General features: G+C 40.1%; 1 protein-coding gene and 1 long non-coding RNA gene across 2 annotated transcripts; both read left to right on the top strand.

Annotated features, from left to right (window-relative positions):
* Positions 1 to 1,134: 1,134 nt before the first annotated feature.
* Positions 1,135 to 2,780, top strand: LOC124280589. The gene is made up of 3 exons (XR_006899720.1): positions 1,135 to 1,273; positions 1,591 to 1,679; positions 2,736 to 2,780. It is a non-coding gene; the product is annotated as an uncharacterized LOC124280589 (long non-coding RNA).
* Positions 2,781 to 7,092: 4,312 nt separating this feature from the next.
* LOC124280575 lies at positions 7,093 to 18,431 on the top strand. Its single transcript, XM_046716549.1, has 10 exons — positions 7,093 to 7,207; positions 9,327 to 9,392; positions 10,052 to 10,171; positions 10,743 to 10,982; positions 11,902 to 12,081; positions 12,429 to 12,557; positions 14,405 to 14,539; positions 15,601 to 15,738; positions 17,039 to 17,156; positions 17,710 to 18,431. Exons 1-10 carry the CDS (start codon positions 7,195 to 7,197, stop codon positions 17,786 to 17,788), a joined length of 1,218 nt encoding a protein of 405 aa, XP_046572505.1. The 5' UTR covers positions 7,093 to 7,194; the 3' UTR covers positions 17,789 to 18,431.
* The last annotated feature ends 568 nt before the right edge of the window (positions 18,432 to 18,999 follow it).

An 18,999-nucleotide genomic window follows, 5' to 3' on the forward strand; every position in this document is an offset into this window, starting at 1 on the left:
TTGTGCTGTTCTTACTAAATAAGATTATGTAACGAATTATTCCATGACATACATATTCCATTGTTACATGTACTTGAATGAATCCGCGAAAAGCGAAATTATCCTATGCATATACAATAAGATCACCCATGTCTGGTCTCGGTCACTGTCTTCCCTTTCCTGTGGGATAATGTAACTAATTCTAAACAAAGAAGGCATTTCTTCTAATGGGTATCTAAAGGATAATATGGAGTCTTTTGTCACTTGTCATTCTCGATGGTCCCTGTAATAACGCATTCTTTGGGATAGTCCCCTACTGGATAGTGTGAAGTTTGATGGGAAGTTTAATGTAGACCTAAGCAATAGTCTATCATTGACCCCTCTGTCTGTTTGGTTACAACACGGGTGGCCGCCGGGCCAGATACCATGTATCTCACACATTGAGATTCACATGGTCACCTGCAAGGCTAATAAGAACAACAACCCCATTCCACAACAGAGAGAGAGAGAGAGAGAGAGAGAGAGAGAGAGAGAGAGAGAGAGAGAGAGAGAGAGAGAGAGAGAGAGAGAGAGAGAGAGAGAGAGAGAGAGAGAGAGAGAGAGAGAGAGAGAGAGAGAGAGAGAGAGAGAGTGGGTGGAGGATATCTGTTATCATATTTGCTGACCTCTATCTCTGTTCAGATAGGAGTATAGATTATATTACATTATGTGTCGTGGAAACAATGTCGAACAGATACGGCAGTGTATCATGAGCATAGTGTATATACTGGTATATACTGACCTGTATTACTAGTAAATCCAGGGTCTTAAAACATCATGGCGCCAAACAAACACGATACAATAAGGAGTGTCTGAATACCCTTTCTTGGTCGATGAATGCAGGGGAGGCCTATTTCCGTGGCGGAAGATATGCTGCAGTTTCTGTTACATGTCACCGGGGCATGCATGTGGAGTGCTCTGACTGGCCAATTTCAAATGGATATGATTACGTCAGACATGTGCACAGCAATCGCGGTAGTTACTGGTAACTGGGAGAGGTATACATAATACAGAAAAATATAATTGTGATAGTCACGCATGCCTTTGCGTTTTACATGGTCATCGACCAACAGGGTCGTAGCAAACAAAGCCCGGGCTTACACATTATTGTTGCAAGTCCACAGCATTATCTAAATTATCTAAAGCTATGCAACCTATCGGACTTACACGAAAAAATTGGCTTGCTACGCGCCTGTCAATGTGTGAACGCGGCTTGACGCCTCTTTCTAAAGTGTTTCAGTTCTACCACGGCCGGGTACGTTCTGTGCAGTGTGGTGGACATGACATACCAATGACTTTAACTAGTGTGTTCCCAACCACCACTTCATAAACAATATTACAACTTATAATTGTAAATGATTAACTCAATAGTGAATAATACCCTGTAATGAGGGTAGGTTTTACTTCTACTATTTGTTGTGTGGATACTGATAGCAAGCAAGTTACTAGGCAACCGATTTCAACTGATGTTGATTCATCCATACTAGCTTTTATTTCAGTTAATAATGTAAATAACATGAAACGAACATCGACAGAAATTATAGAATACTTTAATATCATTATTCCATTCAGACAAACCGATACAGCCAAGATGAAATATCTGGAACTTTTAAGAAGAGCTAAGGAGTTAGACTTTGGGAACAGAAGGACTTTTTCAAGAGGTATTTAAAACTATTCATGTCTATGTGTTCATATATGTTATTATCATAAATCTGTAATAATGCGTTACAAAACACAATACAATAACATTAATATAAAATAGAATGGATGGCGAAAAACCTCCCTTGAATAGTATTTTACGGTATGAAAGTAATGTAGCGAGAAGCCCGGATCTGGGCTTATCTGATTTACTGAAACTGTTGAGGTCTGAGAAGTGCATCTGAACTGAACTTTATTTCAAGTCAGGCCGCAGACAGCGGCATATGAGGTTACATATGTGTTACAAATATATATAGTATATATATATAGTTATATATAAGCGAGTTTTCTAAGAATACCTATCTTATTGCTATTGAATAATGTATACATTTTATGAAAATTTGGTCTTGTATAAAAATATGGCTTTAAATATTTAACTCTTGCATTTATAAAGTGAGAACAAATAAATAAATAATGAAATCCATCGCCAATGTCGCTACCGTTACACAGTTTACATAATCTATCACGTTTTGGAATATTGCTCCAACGGCCTGTTTCAATCGGTCAGTTATGATTTGCTGTTTCATAACGTAACACTGCCCTTGAACACTTATCATTTAAAATATACAAATATTTACTTAACCTTAAATCTGAGTTGGATACGGAGCTATATAAGATACCTTTTGATGAATGTTCTACCGTAGATAGCCACACTTGCTTATACGCATCTTCTAGTTTACATTTAACTGTATGTTTTAGTTAATTCAGGTTTTCAAAATTTCCAGATATAACTAAGTCCAATTTCGTCAAACGTATGTTTAATATACATTATCCATTTATGCTTAGTTTTTCCAAAATGCGTGTCGTTAAAAAGTAATTTAAAGATAAGTAAGGATAATTTGGAAGATTTACCTGTTAAAAGTCGACCCCAAAACGAAATAATTTTCAATTTCACATCAATTGCAAGTGGGTTTCTACCAAACTCCTCATACAACATAATCTTTGGGGTGCTTTTTCTTAACAGTGCTAATTGTTTAAGAAAGTTTAAATGTTCTTTTTCCAATAATGATGTATTTTAGAATCCCCAAACCTCACAACTATATAGAAGAATCGGCAACACAATGGAATCAAATACGTTTCCGAAATTGTAATTCGTATGTTAGATGCAGTTTCCGACCTTTGCTAACAATAAAATACATTGCTTTTGTGGCTTTTTCAACAGCTGTTTCTTTTGTTAATGTAAATCTTCTGCTTTTTTGGAAAGCTACGACCAAATATGTGTATTTTTTAACATTGTCCAGAACGTTATTTCCAATTTTAAATGGGATTTTGTAATCTTTCTTTGAACAGCCAAATATTAAAACTTTTGTTTTAGCAATATTGACATTAAGTTTCCATGTGGAACAATAGGCATGAAAAGAATCCAACATTTGCTGAAGATCGTTGGGATTTGAAGCCAAGAGAACTGCATCATCCGCATATAATAATACAAACATTTTGATGATATCTTCTAACCTATCATTAAAATCTTCAAGTTTAAGCTGCACACCTTTACAGAAATCTTTATCAAAATACATTTCAATATCACTGCGATCTTTCCTCCTTCGTCATAATGACATACCGTGATATGACTGGCCTACTTGATAACACACTAGTTACAGGCAACTGGTTGCAGTTGCAGAAAGCAACCTAGGTCTAAGGCGTGAGTCTACGCCAGATAAATCAGCGCTTTACAGTCACGGAAGTGTTATCTCCCCTGACCAAATTTCCAAATCAATGCTACGGACATCGGGGTAATCGCTCGACACCGTATATTTATACCGCAGCGTATTAGCAATGTATTTTTACAGCACATTCAATGCAGTGGATGTAATGGGGAGCTTGAACATGTATCAGACTGTAATGTGTCTAAATATATTTTATCTTCTTCCCACATTCCCTTTGGATTCTCCTGATTGTAGTTATATTAAATACTCAACGCCTTTCAAAGTGGAAATCTTTGATGCGAATTATCCTGCAAACAACATCTAACCCAGGCTATCCACATTGCTCCTCTCAATGTCTTCTCGACCTCAGTGGCTGAGTATAGTTTTGTGCCGTTTTTAGCAATATTCCGGCGAAATCACGCAGGGGCCCCTAGAAAAGGGCTTCACCCGTATATTCATGTGGGGAATCTACCCCCCACACCCTCGGCGTGACGAACAACGCTCTCATCACGAAGTTACCCCAACGTTTGTTCTTGAACTCAATGTGTGAGTTGTGAGACATCTCCTCTAATTTGTAAGGGGCGGTGGGGTAGCCTAGTGGTTAAAACGTTCGCTCATTACGCCGAAGAGCCGGGTTCGATTCCCCACATGGGTACAATGTGTGAAGCCCAGTTCTTGTGTTCTCCGCCGTGATATTGCTAAAGGTGGCGTAAACCAAATTCATTCATAGGTCGTAAAGTCTTTTGTGCCATCATGGCTGACATATCATAGTGAGTGAGTGAGTATGTTTTTAGCATTCGCATTTAGTTTAGATCAATCCTACAAACATATATCCTTTACTCTCCAAAACGTAGAGCCGAACAATTTCTATTTCAGAGACCGCCTATATACGGTATACGCGTGTTTGTAAACGTTTCCTGAAAAATCTGTGCGACTGATTGGAAAAATGTATTGCAAATTTTACTTGGAGAAAAAGGTGAGAGAAAGAGAGTGAGAAAGAGAGGGAGGGAGAAAGAGGGAAACAGACAGATAGACAGAGAGAGAGACACAGAGAGAGTATATTGACCTTTCATGCTATACAGAGGTGAGTGAGCGAGTTTAGTTTTACGCCGCACTCGGCAGTATTTCAGCTAAATAATCGAGTCTGGACCAGCCAATCCGGTGATCAACAGCATGACCATCGATCTAAGCAGTAGGGATACGATGACATGTGTCAACCAAGTCGGCGAGCCTGACCACCCGATTCCGTTAGTCGCCTCTTACGACAAGCATGGGTTACTGAAGATAAATTCTAACCCGGATCTTCACGGGTCACTATACAGAGGTTCCTCGCCTCTGCAGTCAAAGGGAAATAATTCAAAGTAAACATATTTACCTATGTGAATATGTGAAACCTTTGTCGAAATAGTTTGTATTTTCTTTAATTTAAAGGGAACAGCGTTAATGTCTGAATGGTTTTCGTGCTGGTAATGTCGGAAGAAGTTCTATGTTAACCCACAAAGTATAAGGTGTAAAAGTAAACAGCAGCAACAGACACTTTTTCTAAAATGTTTATTATTAACATATATAATTAATGGCACATTCCTTAAAACACTGACACAGCTTTATCAATGTATCTTGAACATCTTACACATATAAATGCATTCAATTTGCCTTCCACAATACGTCTATACCAAAATAGTCTATAGTCTGTAGTCCAAGTTCTGACTGAAACCAAGCTGATCTTGTTATCGCCTCATTAAAGTATGCATTGTATTCTCACAGCAGAAAGGGGCGATTGGGTATCCTAGAGGTTAAAGTATCCACTCGTCACGCCGAAGACTCGGGTTCGATTCCCCACATGGGTACAATGTGTGAAGCCCATTTCTGGTGTCCCCCGCCGTGGTATTGCTGGCATATTGCTAAAAACGGCGTAAAACCAAACTCACTCACTCACCGGGGGCTCACAGCAGAAAGTGAAATTCTTAATTAATGGAATATCAGGGTTGCTGCACCGGTTCTGGAATTTTCTGTTCCGGTTTGTTTTAGCAGAAACTGCATTGGGTTTCTTATTGCTCGCTCCAACTGAACAATGAACACAGATTCCACATTTTTTTAAAGTAACTGTTAGCGAACTACGGGATATCAGGTCACAGGGGAATCTGACATCGTCCACATTGTCGTAACGCTCTATATATCGAGGTGTCGTGGCAAAGGATTGTTTCCGCGGAAATATACACGCTTCAAGCCGAATTCGCCAGTTTCTTCTCCAGGTTACACTACACTAAATGAAAATCGCATGCTCCCTGAGCGAAAACCGTCTGCTGAAGATATAGAGACATGTGACAGCTGTGATTGGATGAAATAGTGTAAGAATTTTATATATTTTTTAAAAGCACATCCATTATGTAATTTTTATCACCATGACTTATGCTTATTGTGTGTACAGATATGTTCCAGTAGGTGACATTTGGTGCGGAACTGGGGTTGATGTGTTCAGCTTCGTGTTTGGAAATTTAGCCGGAATTTGTGTTTTTATTGTAGTTTAAAGGCCAGACTGTACTAATGTGTACATGAAATGGCTGTTGACAGCCTGGATGATTAAAAAAAATATATAACGTTACTATAGAAGTCTGTGTAACCTCCAGGAGCACAAAGCGTACATACGCATGTGTTGAGGTTATCTCCCTTGTCTGATGATCGCGTAAAACACGAACAATGCTTGGCGGCTCTATTCCGGACCGAACCGGTATTTCAGATGCAATCTTTACATTCAACGCCACCTTACCAGCAATGTAAGAAGCAACTTGAAACAGTAGAATGAATCAATCCAAACTATCGATCCCGAAGCTGAATGTTTTTTCTAGCGTATGTTGTCACATTTTCCAGAAAATTGTAGGTCCCATGTTAGATAAATATTCAGAAAGAAATGCAAGTAGCTCCCTGGCCAGCTGACAGCGGTAACGTTAACAGGAACAGATAACCGGGTTCTTGTAAGCCATTCTGTATTTAATGATTAAGTCTTCGTGAATTTGTTTGTCAACAATCCCCGACCATCTTCCTATCAATCGATTAAATGCAAAGCTAAACGTATACTGCCTGTTGCATTTTATAAATAATGCATCAAGTTTGTTTGTATCGTTTTGAAATAGATAAACCTAAATACGAATGAAGTGATTCGGGCTTGTTAATAGGTTGTTCAGCATTCAGCAATAGTGCAGGTGTAGGTCGGCGGCCTGTAGATGATCATGTCGGGATCAGATGAACCAGTGATTGATATCAATGATCCACTCTGATGGGGCAGGATATCAACTGACGTCAGTTGACTGTATGCTCATGGTGTCTGAGCCTGATCACCTGTCTCATGCTGTGGCCTCTAACGGCAAGCATACCCGGAACTCCTCCTGGGGAAGAGTTGATAGACGACAGGAGACGCCAGTTGACTGTATACTCATGGTGTCTGAGCCTGATCACCAGTCTCATGCTGTGGCCTCTAACGGCAAGCATACCCGGAACTCCTCCTGGGGAAGAGTTGATAGACGACAGGAGACGTCAGTTGACTGTATGCTCATGGTGTCTGAGCCTGATCACCTGTCTCATTCAGCCGCCCCTAACGGCAAGCAGAACTCCTTTTGGAGAAGTTGACTATATGGCCATCGTGTCGAGCATATACATTCAAGGCTTCAAGAGGGATAATTGTCAAGGATGTGCTCGTGTCGGAATTGAATATCTACTTAAACTGTTGCCTGCACTTCAGTGTAGTGACGCAAACGTTTTACGCACTGTCCACTCATCATTATTCACGACCCAGACACAGGATAAACCAGCAGTCCATATTTGTCCTTGAGGAAAGATGAGTCTAAACGGTATGTACGTCTTGTTAAATGTATTGAAGTGCAACGTTGCATTGATAGTACATTGCCATTGGTTACATATCTTACTTTTGAATGTCCCTTGTCATCCTCCAGTTTTTAACATTTTGGACTATATATTTTTAACTGTTTCGTTTCCAAGATGTGGTGTCATGTACTGTGTTGTGTTTGGGATTTCCGTTTTATACAGCAGTCTCAGTAACGAAAAACGTAGCATGATTGAGATGGTTAGCATAATACAGCAGATCTGGTGGGTGTGATTATGGTGATGTAGCACTGTCATATTTTTGTATGACTGTCAATACACAAAAGCGACAAATTAACAAAATGTGTACTTACAAAAAAACTGATATTTGGTGTATGCTCTGGAAACTTAGGCATAAGAGAACTTATATACACTGCTGAATGGTGAACACACCATTTACAACTGAAGAACCTTTACCATTGCGATACCTGCTATTGATGTGTGGTGTCTTCGGTCGGATGTGTAGGGCAAGTCTACGTCCTGATGGGGTGGGTATTAAGCATAAGGAGCTGTTAAAGCATGATTTGTAAATGTGTCTGGTTTCACGTAGATATGACTAATTGTCGTTATTAGACACTGACTTTGATGAAGATTGGATGGAGATAGGAATTGACCTAGCTGTGTCATCATGACCAGAAGTATAGATTGCTGCTCATGCAATCATCCACTAGAAATATGTAGCAGTTCATGTTACGAATGGGGTATTGTAATCTCTATATAATCAGATACCTAATCTTTACAACCTTCATGTAGTCAATTGTCATAAAGGACTGTGTACTGAACAACCCAGTCGGATCATCAAGGTAGGTGTTAAATTACTATCAGATAGCGATCGATAAAACAGGTGATACTAGGTTACTAATACAAATATACTATCATTCATCACTTTGCCATTATTTGACATGGTTTTAAAGAAACGAAATGTATATAGTAATGTTAAACTATCTGTAGCCACCATGCCTCGAAGAGGGTAGATTGATGTTTACTGAACATCAAACATGAGGATTTGCAAATAATGAGTCAGTGAGTGAGTTCAGTTTTACGCCACACTCAGCAATATTCCAGCTATATGGCGATCTGTAAATAATCGAGTCTGTACCAGACAATCCAGTGATCGACAGCATTAGCATCGATCTGCGCAATTGGGAATCGATGACATGTGTCAACCAAGTCAGCGAGCCTGACCACCCTATCCCTTCAGTCGCCTCTTACGACAAGCAGGGGTTACTGAAGACCAGTTCTAACCCGGATCTTCACGGGTCGCAAAAAATGAAACCTTATGTGATACGATAGATTTATATCAACAAAAGTTAAGTCCGTTGAGCCAGTGTTTCACGGTGACAGTCGATAATTTAAGCAGGGGTATGTGACCTTTAGTGATTTTAGTGATTCACTATTCGCAGGGCGGAAATGGGTGAATGGGATGCTCAACCACCTACTTCCGACTATTACAACAAACGAAATGCAGAATCCGGTTTTTATTCAAGTTCGTCTCTATTCCGGAAAAAGATGAATTTTAAACACTTCTACACTGTCGTTTCTAATATTGATTATTTGGGAGTTACACGTGTCAGTTATTGCATGGAATATGCGAGATGAAACGTTCTTGTACAACGCCACCTGTCATCTAGTGTCCTGAGACACAGTTAACGAATTTATCGTAATGAGCTGTCTGTGTGACCGCAAAAACCGCAAATGTCTTTAAGAAAAGTTTAATTCTAGTACAAAACATTATCGCTGACTGGCAGTTTTTCTCATATTCTAAATGACATACAGTAATCGTTAAACCCTCTATGTAGGCTGTAGGTCAGCTTTTTCGCAGGCTTGGTGTGGATGGTAAGGATGGTGAGAGGTTAAAATCATACATGAATATTAAATGCAGAGAGTGATGTTCGACTTTAAGCAAGAAGACACGCTTACAAAGATACTAATTCTGTTGAATAGTAGTATCTTACACCAAGTAAATGCCGTTTAAAGTTGTATATATTTACTGACGTTGTTACGTGACTATCTATACAATAGTTTGCAGAATTCTTGGACTTAAAGTAAGTAACATAAGGAATATCAATTTTCATTGTTTTTAATCAGATCCGTCAACGATCACGGGCTTGTGTTTGGTTTTACTGGGCTTCCACTCCTGGACCACAGGAATTGGTGAGATAAAATCCGGTTACGCAAATATGCGATTACGCTCTGTAATTTACTAAAATATCAAAATGATAAAAATTGTGAATTGAATACATATGAAAACTATGAGGACGAATGTCACTCTTGAATCTTGATGAACTTCATTATATACATGTATGTGTTGAAACACACACACACACATACTCGCGCGCAGACACGCACACACGCGCGCTCGCAAGTTTATAATGAACAATCATATAGGAAAAGTACATGTCGTTTTATCATTTTAACAATATCTGATATTGTACACCGAGCACACTAGTATATGGAAGGCCTTGGGTTACAAGGTACGCTTTGACAAATGCTTGCAAAAACACCGTCAAAACGTCATGTTTACTCAATGAGATCACTTCATTTATACTAAATGCATTTGTATGTTTTAGTTATGTCATTCATGTGATAAAACACTTGCTTGAAGGTCCCTGTTAAAAACACAATGGGGCGGTGGGGTAGCCTAGTGGTTAAAACCCCAGCTCGTTCGGCCGAAGGCCCGGGTTCGATTCCCCGTATAGGTACAATGTGTGAAGCCCATTGCTGGAATATTGCTAAAAGCGGCGTAAAAACAAACTTACTCATTCATTCACTTAATACACAATGTTATAGACATTTCACATTTCCTTTTACAGCTGGAGAATGCCATTGTAGCACCCCAGAGGCATGTACCGTGTTTCCCTCCTCCCCCTGTAGCCTGCCCGGGGGTGAGGACCGATGTCAAGAGGGATGGTTTGGTCAATACTGCCAGAAACGTAAATATCAATAATCGATCGCCTAGTGTGTATATCCTATTCACGGATTTAACGGACAATTTACTGATGATGTAGCTATAGTCTACTGGATAGAGCGTCCACAGAGAGCTGAATGTTGGCGGTTTGATCCTGGTGGCATCATACGAACATATGCTAAAAGGTGATACTTGCCTGGCGCTAGGAATTATGGGGATAAAACAAGGACCCGTCCTCTCAGAGATGGTCAACCATGTCCGAAAGGGTATCTATACTAAACTAGAACTTGGGTCAGTACTTTAACATGGACGTTAGTCCATACTAACATGCATCAACACACACATGTGCATGCACGTTGTAAAATAAGTGCAATAATTATCCTTCCTTGAAACACAAAAGTCGATGAGTTAGTCAGGATGGTTAATTGGACAGATTTAGCAGGTGGTAGCTCAGGTCGTCTGGTGATCGGATGGACAGGCCCTGACTACTTGGTTATATAGTCTTCTTTGAACATATTCTATCCACAAAATGCTAGATTCTTTAGAAATCAGAAAAAACGTTCATATCCTCAACTGAATGTGTTTACCTTTATCAGGAAATGTGGCGTTGAGGAAGCCTACCACACAGAGTTCTGTGTGGTTCGAACAAGAAGAAACAGCTCAGCCTCTGAATCTCACATCATCCTATGCGGTTGATGGAATAGTTTCAACTCTGTTCATCGACAGTCCGTGTTCTCATACTGACAGGGGCGACAGGAGGCCATACTGGAAAGTGTTTCTCGGTGCCAGCACCAACCAGACGCTCCTTCACATGCGATTGTATCTCCGGGAGATTTGTGAGTACCCCTTTACGTTGGTGCTCATCAATATAATGTTTTTACAATCTACATGATTCACTACAAAAACAGAGTACTTGTAGTCCCTCAGAACGATAGCAATAAAACAGATATATAACATTTACGACGATGGAAGTAAAGAACAAGAGTCATATCATGCTAAGACTGTCGTACAAGAGATGCTGAATGGTTTCATTCTTCTTACTCTATGAATCGTATTCACACAGTGAGTTCATCTAAACAGGTAGACGTACAAGTAGAACCGACCTCAGACGTTGACATTATTCATACAGGCGAATGTCGTAATATCATTAAAATGTCTAATATACATTGATTTTTATGGAATGTCTATTGGATGCTGGCCACACATCTCTTAATACTAGAGAGAGTAACGCTTACAGTGAAACGACCGTAACATTCAGCAGCATATGGTACAAATATGGTATTATTCGTATGGCTATGCCAAGGCATGAAACTGTTATACTTTAGCAGATGAACAATACAGGAAATCACGTACCACTATACAAGATCTCGTGATCTCATTTCTATCGAAAACATTATTCACACAAAAGATATCTTTTCCAACCAGTAACAGATGCTTGCAATATATCGTCAAAACCAAATGTTTTAAAATGGTGCCTCTTAAATGTGTATCTCTTTTCTTTGTGTGGATATAATAAAGGGAACCGGAACGACAGAGTTGACTCACGATCAGGATCGATAGTATATATATCTTGTATAAACTAACATTTATTTGTTGTTACTGCGGTTAACCTTTGTGATTCAAATCGAATATTGAGTATACATGAGCGTGACATTCTCTGTGGCACTGTTGACTCACGAGAACATCAAAACAAGCACACGTGTAATTCCTGATTCGTGTAAATTCACGCCGATCTGATCATATGCACTGTAACAGGGAGAGGACGCAATAACGGCATGAAGATATTCGTCGGCGACCAGATCTGCTACAGCTGGCCGGCAACTAGAGAACCTCCCCCAATAGCGAATGTGACATGTCGACGTCCACTGACTGGAAACACCGTCACTATTCGTACACCACGGGAGTATCTCACCCTATGTGAGGTGGAGATATTTGGTATGTGTTGATGCAGCCTCACCCAGAAAACCATACACCAGTCCAAAACGTGCATATATAGAATACTTTCGAGGTAACGTCTGTGTCTAGGTATGTCACCGCTTGATGGGTTTGACTGTTACGTCACTGGAATATGGCATTTACGGATAAATGACAAGTTGATGTATTATGAACTGCCTTGGATCGAGTAATAATTACCTTTGGCTCTTGTTTAATATAACGTCATTTTGATGGGTGACATAAAAGAAGATTTCGTTTGAATTCAAAGTCTCCCACCCAACGTAACAATAACGTTTCGTGCAAAGAAATCACTTAGAACGGTAGTAGGTAACTATGGTCATCTCCAGTTTGCAGTGATGGTTGGTTTGGGGACAATTGCGACAAACAGTGCCATTGTGCAGACGTGTGTGACAAGATCACAGGTCGCTGCCCGAGTACGTGTGATTCCGGATTCTCTGGTTCCACCTGCCAGACACGTGAGTGTGGGGAGCAAATGTTTTGTTGTTTTGTTCTATGGTCGGAAATACACACGCTAGGTCACAGCGGCCATTTGATATCCAACTTCCAACACGTCATTAGTGACATTAGAAGCAACGTTTCAGATGAAGTAACAGGTAGAGGTACAAGTAGAACCGACCTCAGACGTTGACATTATTCATACAGGCGAATGTCGTAATATCATTAAAATGGCTAATATACATTAATTTTTATGGAATGTCTATTGGATGCTGGCCACACATCTCTTAATACTAGAGAGAGTAACGCTTACAGTGAAACGACCGTAACATTCAGCAGCATATGGTACAAATATGGTATTGTTCGTATGGCTATGCCAAGGCATGAAACTGTTATACTTTAGCAGATGAACAATACAGGAAATCACGTACCACTATACAAGATCTCGTGATCCCATTTCTATCGAAAACATTATTCACACAAAAGATATCTTTTCCAAGCAGTAACAGATGCTTGCAATATATCGTCAAAACCAAATGTTTTAAAATGGTGCCTCTTAAATGTATATCTCTTTTCTTTGTGTGGATATAATAAAGGGAACCGGAACGAAAGAGTTGACTCACGATCAGGATCGATAGTATATATATCTTGTATAAACTAACATTTATTTGTTGTTACTGCGGTTAACCTTTGTGATTCAAATCGAATATTGAGTATACATGAGCGTGGCATTCTCTGTGAAACTGTTGACTCACGAGAATATCAAAACAAGCACACGTGTAATTCCTCATTCGTATAACTTCACGCTGATCTGATGATATCCTCTGTAACAGGGAGAGGACGCAATAACGGCATGAAGATATTCGTCGGCGACCAGATCTGCTACAGCTGGCCGGCAACTAGAGAACCTCCCCCTATAGCGAATGTGACATGTCGACGTCCACTGACTGGAAACACCGTCACTATTCGTACACCACGGGAGTATCTCACCCTATGTGAGGTGGAGATATTTGGTATGTGTTGATGCAGCCTTACCCAGAAAACCATACACCAGTCCAAAACGTGCATATATAGATTACTTTCGAGGTAACGTCTGTGTCTAGGTATGTCACCGCTTGATGGGTTTGACAGACACGTCACTGGAATATGGCATTTACGGATAAATGACAAGTTGATGTATTATGGACTGCCTTGGATCGAGTAATAATTACCTTTGGCTCTTGTTTAATATAACGTCATTTTGATGGGTGACATAAAAGAAGATTTCGTTTGAATTCAAAGTCTCCCACCCAACGTAACAATAACGTTTCGTGCAAAGAAATCACTTACAACGGTAGTAGGTAACTTTGGTCATCTCCAGTTTGCAGTGATGGTTGGTTTGGGGACGATTGCGACAAACAGTGTCATTGTGCAGACGTGTGTGACAAGATCACAGGTCGCTGCCCGAGTACGTGTGATTCCGGATTCTCTGGTTCCACCTGCCAGACACGTGAGTGTGGGGAGCAAATGTTTTGTTGTTTTGTTCTATGGTCGGAAATACACACGCTAGGTCACAGCGGCCATCTGATATCCAACTTCCAACACGTCATTAGTGACATTAGAAGCAACGTTTCAGATGAAACCTGCTATCTTAGGATGAGCACGTCATTGGCCATATACCTCAGACAAAGTGTCATGGATATGGAAGATCCTACAAATAGAATTCGGGAGCCAGAGTTTGCTCAAGATAATGGAATACACGTTACTTCTTATTGTAGACCCTTTTTCTATTCTCTAATACAATTCTTACAAGACGTGTATTATCACAGGGTACGTGTGTGTATGACACTGAACTGATAGTAAATTGTTATACATGTATTCTGTTTAGCATGCGATGACGGTCTCTTTGGCAACCAATGTCAATATAAGTGCGGCCAGTGCAAGTCCAACCTTCCCTGCAACAAAGTCAGTGCGATCTGTGAAGACGGATGCAACCCTGGATTTGAGGAGCCATATTGTGTTGGTGAGGATCTTGGGAGACGGTTGCTTGTAGAGGTCAACCTCCACATAGTGTCTTTATCTAGTGCAATACTTACTGGGATAGGATTTGGCTGATTGGTTATTTGTTTAATCATGCACTCAGCAATGGCTGGACCCGGAACACCAGGAATATACACGGTATGAATACATTGGCGAAATGTTCCATTTGAAAACAAATTGTAAGTTGTTTTTCGGACAAAATGTAGTTTTGAAGGAACCACACTAGGATCGATAGTGTATTCCTGTATATATCTGAGATAGTTGTTACATATATACATACTAGTATATGGAATTCAGAAGGTGTGTGTTGTTTTCTGAGGATGGACTACTTTACATCACCTGCACACCCGAAACGCACATGCAACAAGTTTTGTAAGATTATTTTTGATTTTGTCAAAATATCAAATATCTCGTCAGATGGCAGTGCTCACCCGGGCTGTAACTTGAGGTGGTGCGTCACACAGACATTGTAAATTTATGAATAATGGTTTCTGTTCAGGATATCGTTATTTTTTTAAGTTAGTAATTATGTTTTCATGAGATAATCGAGACGAGGTATGTTAATGTTGATAAGTGTCCGAACGCCATTACACGAGGATACTCTAACGAAGCAGAAACATCATCGTGGATGGAGAGAATAACGCTCGTTTTGGCTGCTTTCTGCTGATAGCAGTATGCCATCAATACAACGACGGGGTACCCAGAAATAGGTATTTAACACCTATTTTCTCCATCTTGTAACTGCACCCAGAACCATAGATATGACAAACGTTCTCACAACTAGGTTACCTTAGTAGTGAAATATATTCACCGATTTGTACGTCACGGGCGGTGAGAATGTGATGTCCGGTGTATGTCGCTTGATACCCATCTGAACAGGATGAAAATAAAATGAGACGAAGGATATAAATCTGGAATCACAAATTGTGACCAGATGATTAATAGATACAATGGATTCAATTAGAGATAATTCCTTCATATGCCATGCTGAAATGTTATATATTTCATTGTTGTAGGACTATATCGAACTTCTCATTATTTCAGATGAATGTGTGGACGGAATGTATGGATCCAACTGCACATCACGATGTGGTCACTGCAAAGATTACCAGTTCTGTAACAAACTCAACGGAGTTTGCGCTGAGGGGTGTGTCAATAATTACAAGGCACCCCTCTGCCAAGGTGAGAGCAGGAAGCACAGTGCTAGTAATGTACGTTTGAAGTAACCATGACTGAGTTTCCAATTAGTAGAAATGGCACACTTAAAATGAGTATGTTTGGATAGTACTGTAATAGTTCAGTAACCGGAGTAGAAGCGTTGATATTGTATGATCAAATAGATCCTCAGTGTATGTTTACAAGAAAATGTTGCGGTCATCTGTTCCCTTCATCTGCGGAACCAGATATTCTCCAGTTTCACTGATTTCGAAGCAATTATAAACATCGGGTTCATCGAAAACACTTGTATCTAGAACGTCAATTTACAAAACTATTAAACTATTGGGTAACATTACACTCTTTCAATACATTGTAGCTGTATGTACGACCTTTCTCTCACCTGCATATTGTTGGTACACCTTTCCTTGTTACTTATTGTTGGTACACCTTTCAGTGTTACTTATTGTTGGTACACCTTTCAGTGTTACTTACTATTGGTACACCTTTCATTGTTACTTATTGTTGGTACACCTTTCATTGTTACTTATTGTTGGTACACCTTTCAGTGTTACTTATTGTACGTACACCTTTCATTGTTACTTATTGTTGGTACACCTTTCAGTGTTACTTATTGTTGGTACACCTTTCAGTGTTACTTATTGTTGGTACACCTTTCAGTGTTACTTATTGTTGGTACACCTTTCAGTGTTACTTATTGTTGGTACACCTTTCAGTGTTACTTATTGTTGGTACACCTTTCAGTGTTACTTTCATTGTTACTATTGGTACACCTTTCAGTGTTACTTATTGTTGGTACACCTTTCATTGTTACTTATTGTTGGTACACCTTTCAGTGTTACTTATTGTACGTACACCTTTCATTGTTACTTATTGTTGGTACACCTTTCATTGTTACTTATTGTTGGTACACCTTTCATTGTTACTAAGGTATCTGTCTGTACACATGCCAGTCTCGCTGACCTGGCGGACACTTACTTGTCATCGTATCCTTATTGTGTAGATAGATGCGCATGTTCTTGATCACAGGAGTGACAGCCAACATCCCGCTGGAATCTAGCTGAGTGCGGCGTTAAACAACAAACAATCAGACCAAACAACTTCTGCTGGTAGTTAGGAAGGGGCTTGGATTTTGTGTTGGAGGATGCAGCTCATGAATGTTGTGAGCCAATTTTTCTTTGTGAAGCACACCTTGCAAAATGAATAACAAAACACTCATCTAATCCCACACTCCACCCCTCTCCACCCAGACTCATGATATCAAATGATCGGTTCCACCTTAATATTAAGTTGACTGGTGTTTCAGTAGAGGTTGAACGTTGTGATAACGCAAGTAATCTGGCCTCTCAGCGTACTGCATTGGGAGCAGCGTTAGGAGTGGCCGTACTGATAATTGTTCTGGCTGGATCCCTGTACATCGTACGGTGAGTACACTCGTCTACTATGATATGCAATGCACTCCTTTAGTTATATCTGGCTTGTCAGCTTAACGGTAGGTTTGACGTGAGATAGGTTTACACATTTACCGCTTTGTGAAGCCTACAAGTAGGGTATTGTGCATGCAAACCTGAAACTTTATTGAAGCGAATCGTGTTTTCAAATCTGTGATGAAAAGGATTTAGGCATGTCTGAGTGTGAGTGAGTGAGTTTAGTTTTACACCGATTTTAGCAATATTCCAGCAATATCTCTGCGGGGAACACCAGAAGTGGGCTTCATACATTGTACCCATGTGGGGAATCGAACACGGATCTTCGCCGTGAGGAGCGAAGGCTTTATCGACTAGGCTACCTCGCCGCTCCTTAGGCATGCCTGAGGGAAGCAGGGTTAATGCCTGAGGGAAGCAGGGTTATTTATCCTGCTTTATCCTGAATTGGTCACCCGTCCTCCCTGTGTTAAGCTGGTCCGACTGTATATGTGTGAAGCGATCGAAATTAAGCTGGAAGTGTTACTATTATGCAGTTACTCTCATTTTACAGGTTGAAGATGTACAAGAAAGCTTTAGAACTGGAACGTGGCACCATGTCCTCGACACCTATCTGGATCAGGGAGCAGTAGAATAACATGAAGATGTGATTTGATCATGAATCCAACACGTTTCATCATCCGAAAACTTAAAACTAAACGTTTGCATTTGATACCCTTGACAATGTCGATTTAACCTAGTTTTCATTAGATTGTTGTATTGTAAAATAGTATATTGATGCGGTCTGTTTTTATATATTGATCTACTAGTACAAGTGTAGATGACTTGCCGATCTACAGTATATGTTCCATAACGCTTTGTCGTACTTGGCGTTTAAGGGAATTCATACCAAACTGACTGCTGCTCTACCTACACTATAGATGAAACATGAGGGGTGATATATATTACTATAAGCGACCCTTTTGTTAATCTAAGTTAACAGGAAACATCGTTGCATAATTACAAATATGCCATTCAGATTCCCCGTCTTCAAGATTACGATAATTACATATATGACATTCAGATCTGAAATTTACGTTAGAATGTGACTTGATCATATGTTCTTACAATCATTCATACTTTGAGCATAACCCGATAAGGATGATTATGACATGGACATCGCTGACAAGAGAATTAGTACTGCTGTTTGCCGGAGTTCCCCATTCTCCAAGATTGCATGTTTTCACGAGTTTAATTTACATGTATTTGTCTTCACGTTCAATAAAGCAGCTGACAATAAAAGACACTTGGTATTTATGTGCTTCCCCTTTTTAATCACGTGTATATTTCCCCGTCCTGTCTCCATGTATCCAAGCCTCGTTGAGACTCAGATCAGATATAGTTCCATGATCGCAACATAAGTGGTCCTCGACGTCTGGAAGGAGGATCCAACCAACAAGGAGGCCGGGAGGCGGATTCATCCAGCCAGGACGTCGGGAGGGAGATCCATCCTGCCAGGACGTCGGGAGGGAGATCCATCCTGCCAGGACGTCGGGAGGGAGATCCATCCTGCCAGGACGTCGGGAGGCGGATCCAACCAACTTGGACGTCGGGAAGCGGATTCGACCAACTGGGACGACGTTAATGCCGCGAATATGTAAAGGGCGCCAATAATCAAGAACTGAATAGTATACAACATACTTACAGCATACTTACATCCACGTCCATGCCTGCACATAAACTCCATAACTTCAGCATATTCGGAATGACTTCCAAGCAGATACCGCTGCATTTAACATATTTTGATCAAATGTCAAATATCTGGGCGGCGTAGAGCGTTGCCATATTTTAACAACACAATAAG

The sequence above is a fragment of the Haliotis rubra genome, unplaced genomic scaffold (assembly GCF_003918875.1).
Source record: "Haliotis rubra isolate DU_JTF1 unplaced genomic scaffold, ASM391887v1 Scf27, whole genome shotgun sequence".
Lineage (NCBI taxonomy): Eukaryota > Metazoa > Mollusca > Gastropoda > Lepetellida > Haliotidae > Haliotis > Haliotis rubra.

Coding starts and splice junctions, on each gene's coding strand:
- LOC124280575 (XM_046716549.1), top strand. Junction 12,558..14,404: donor TGGTTCCACCTGCCAGACAC/GTGAGTGTGGGG, acceptor TATTCTGTTTAG/CATGCGATGACGGTCTCTTT. Junction 17,157..17,709: donor GGATCCCTGTACATCGTACG/GTGAGTACACTC, acceptor CTCATTTTACAG/GTTGAAGATGTACAAGAAAG.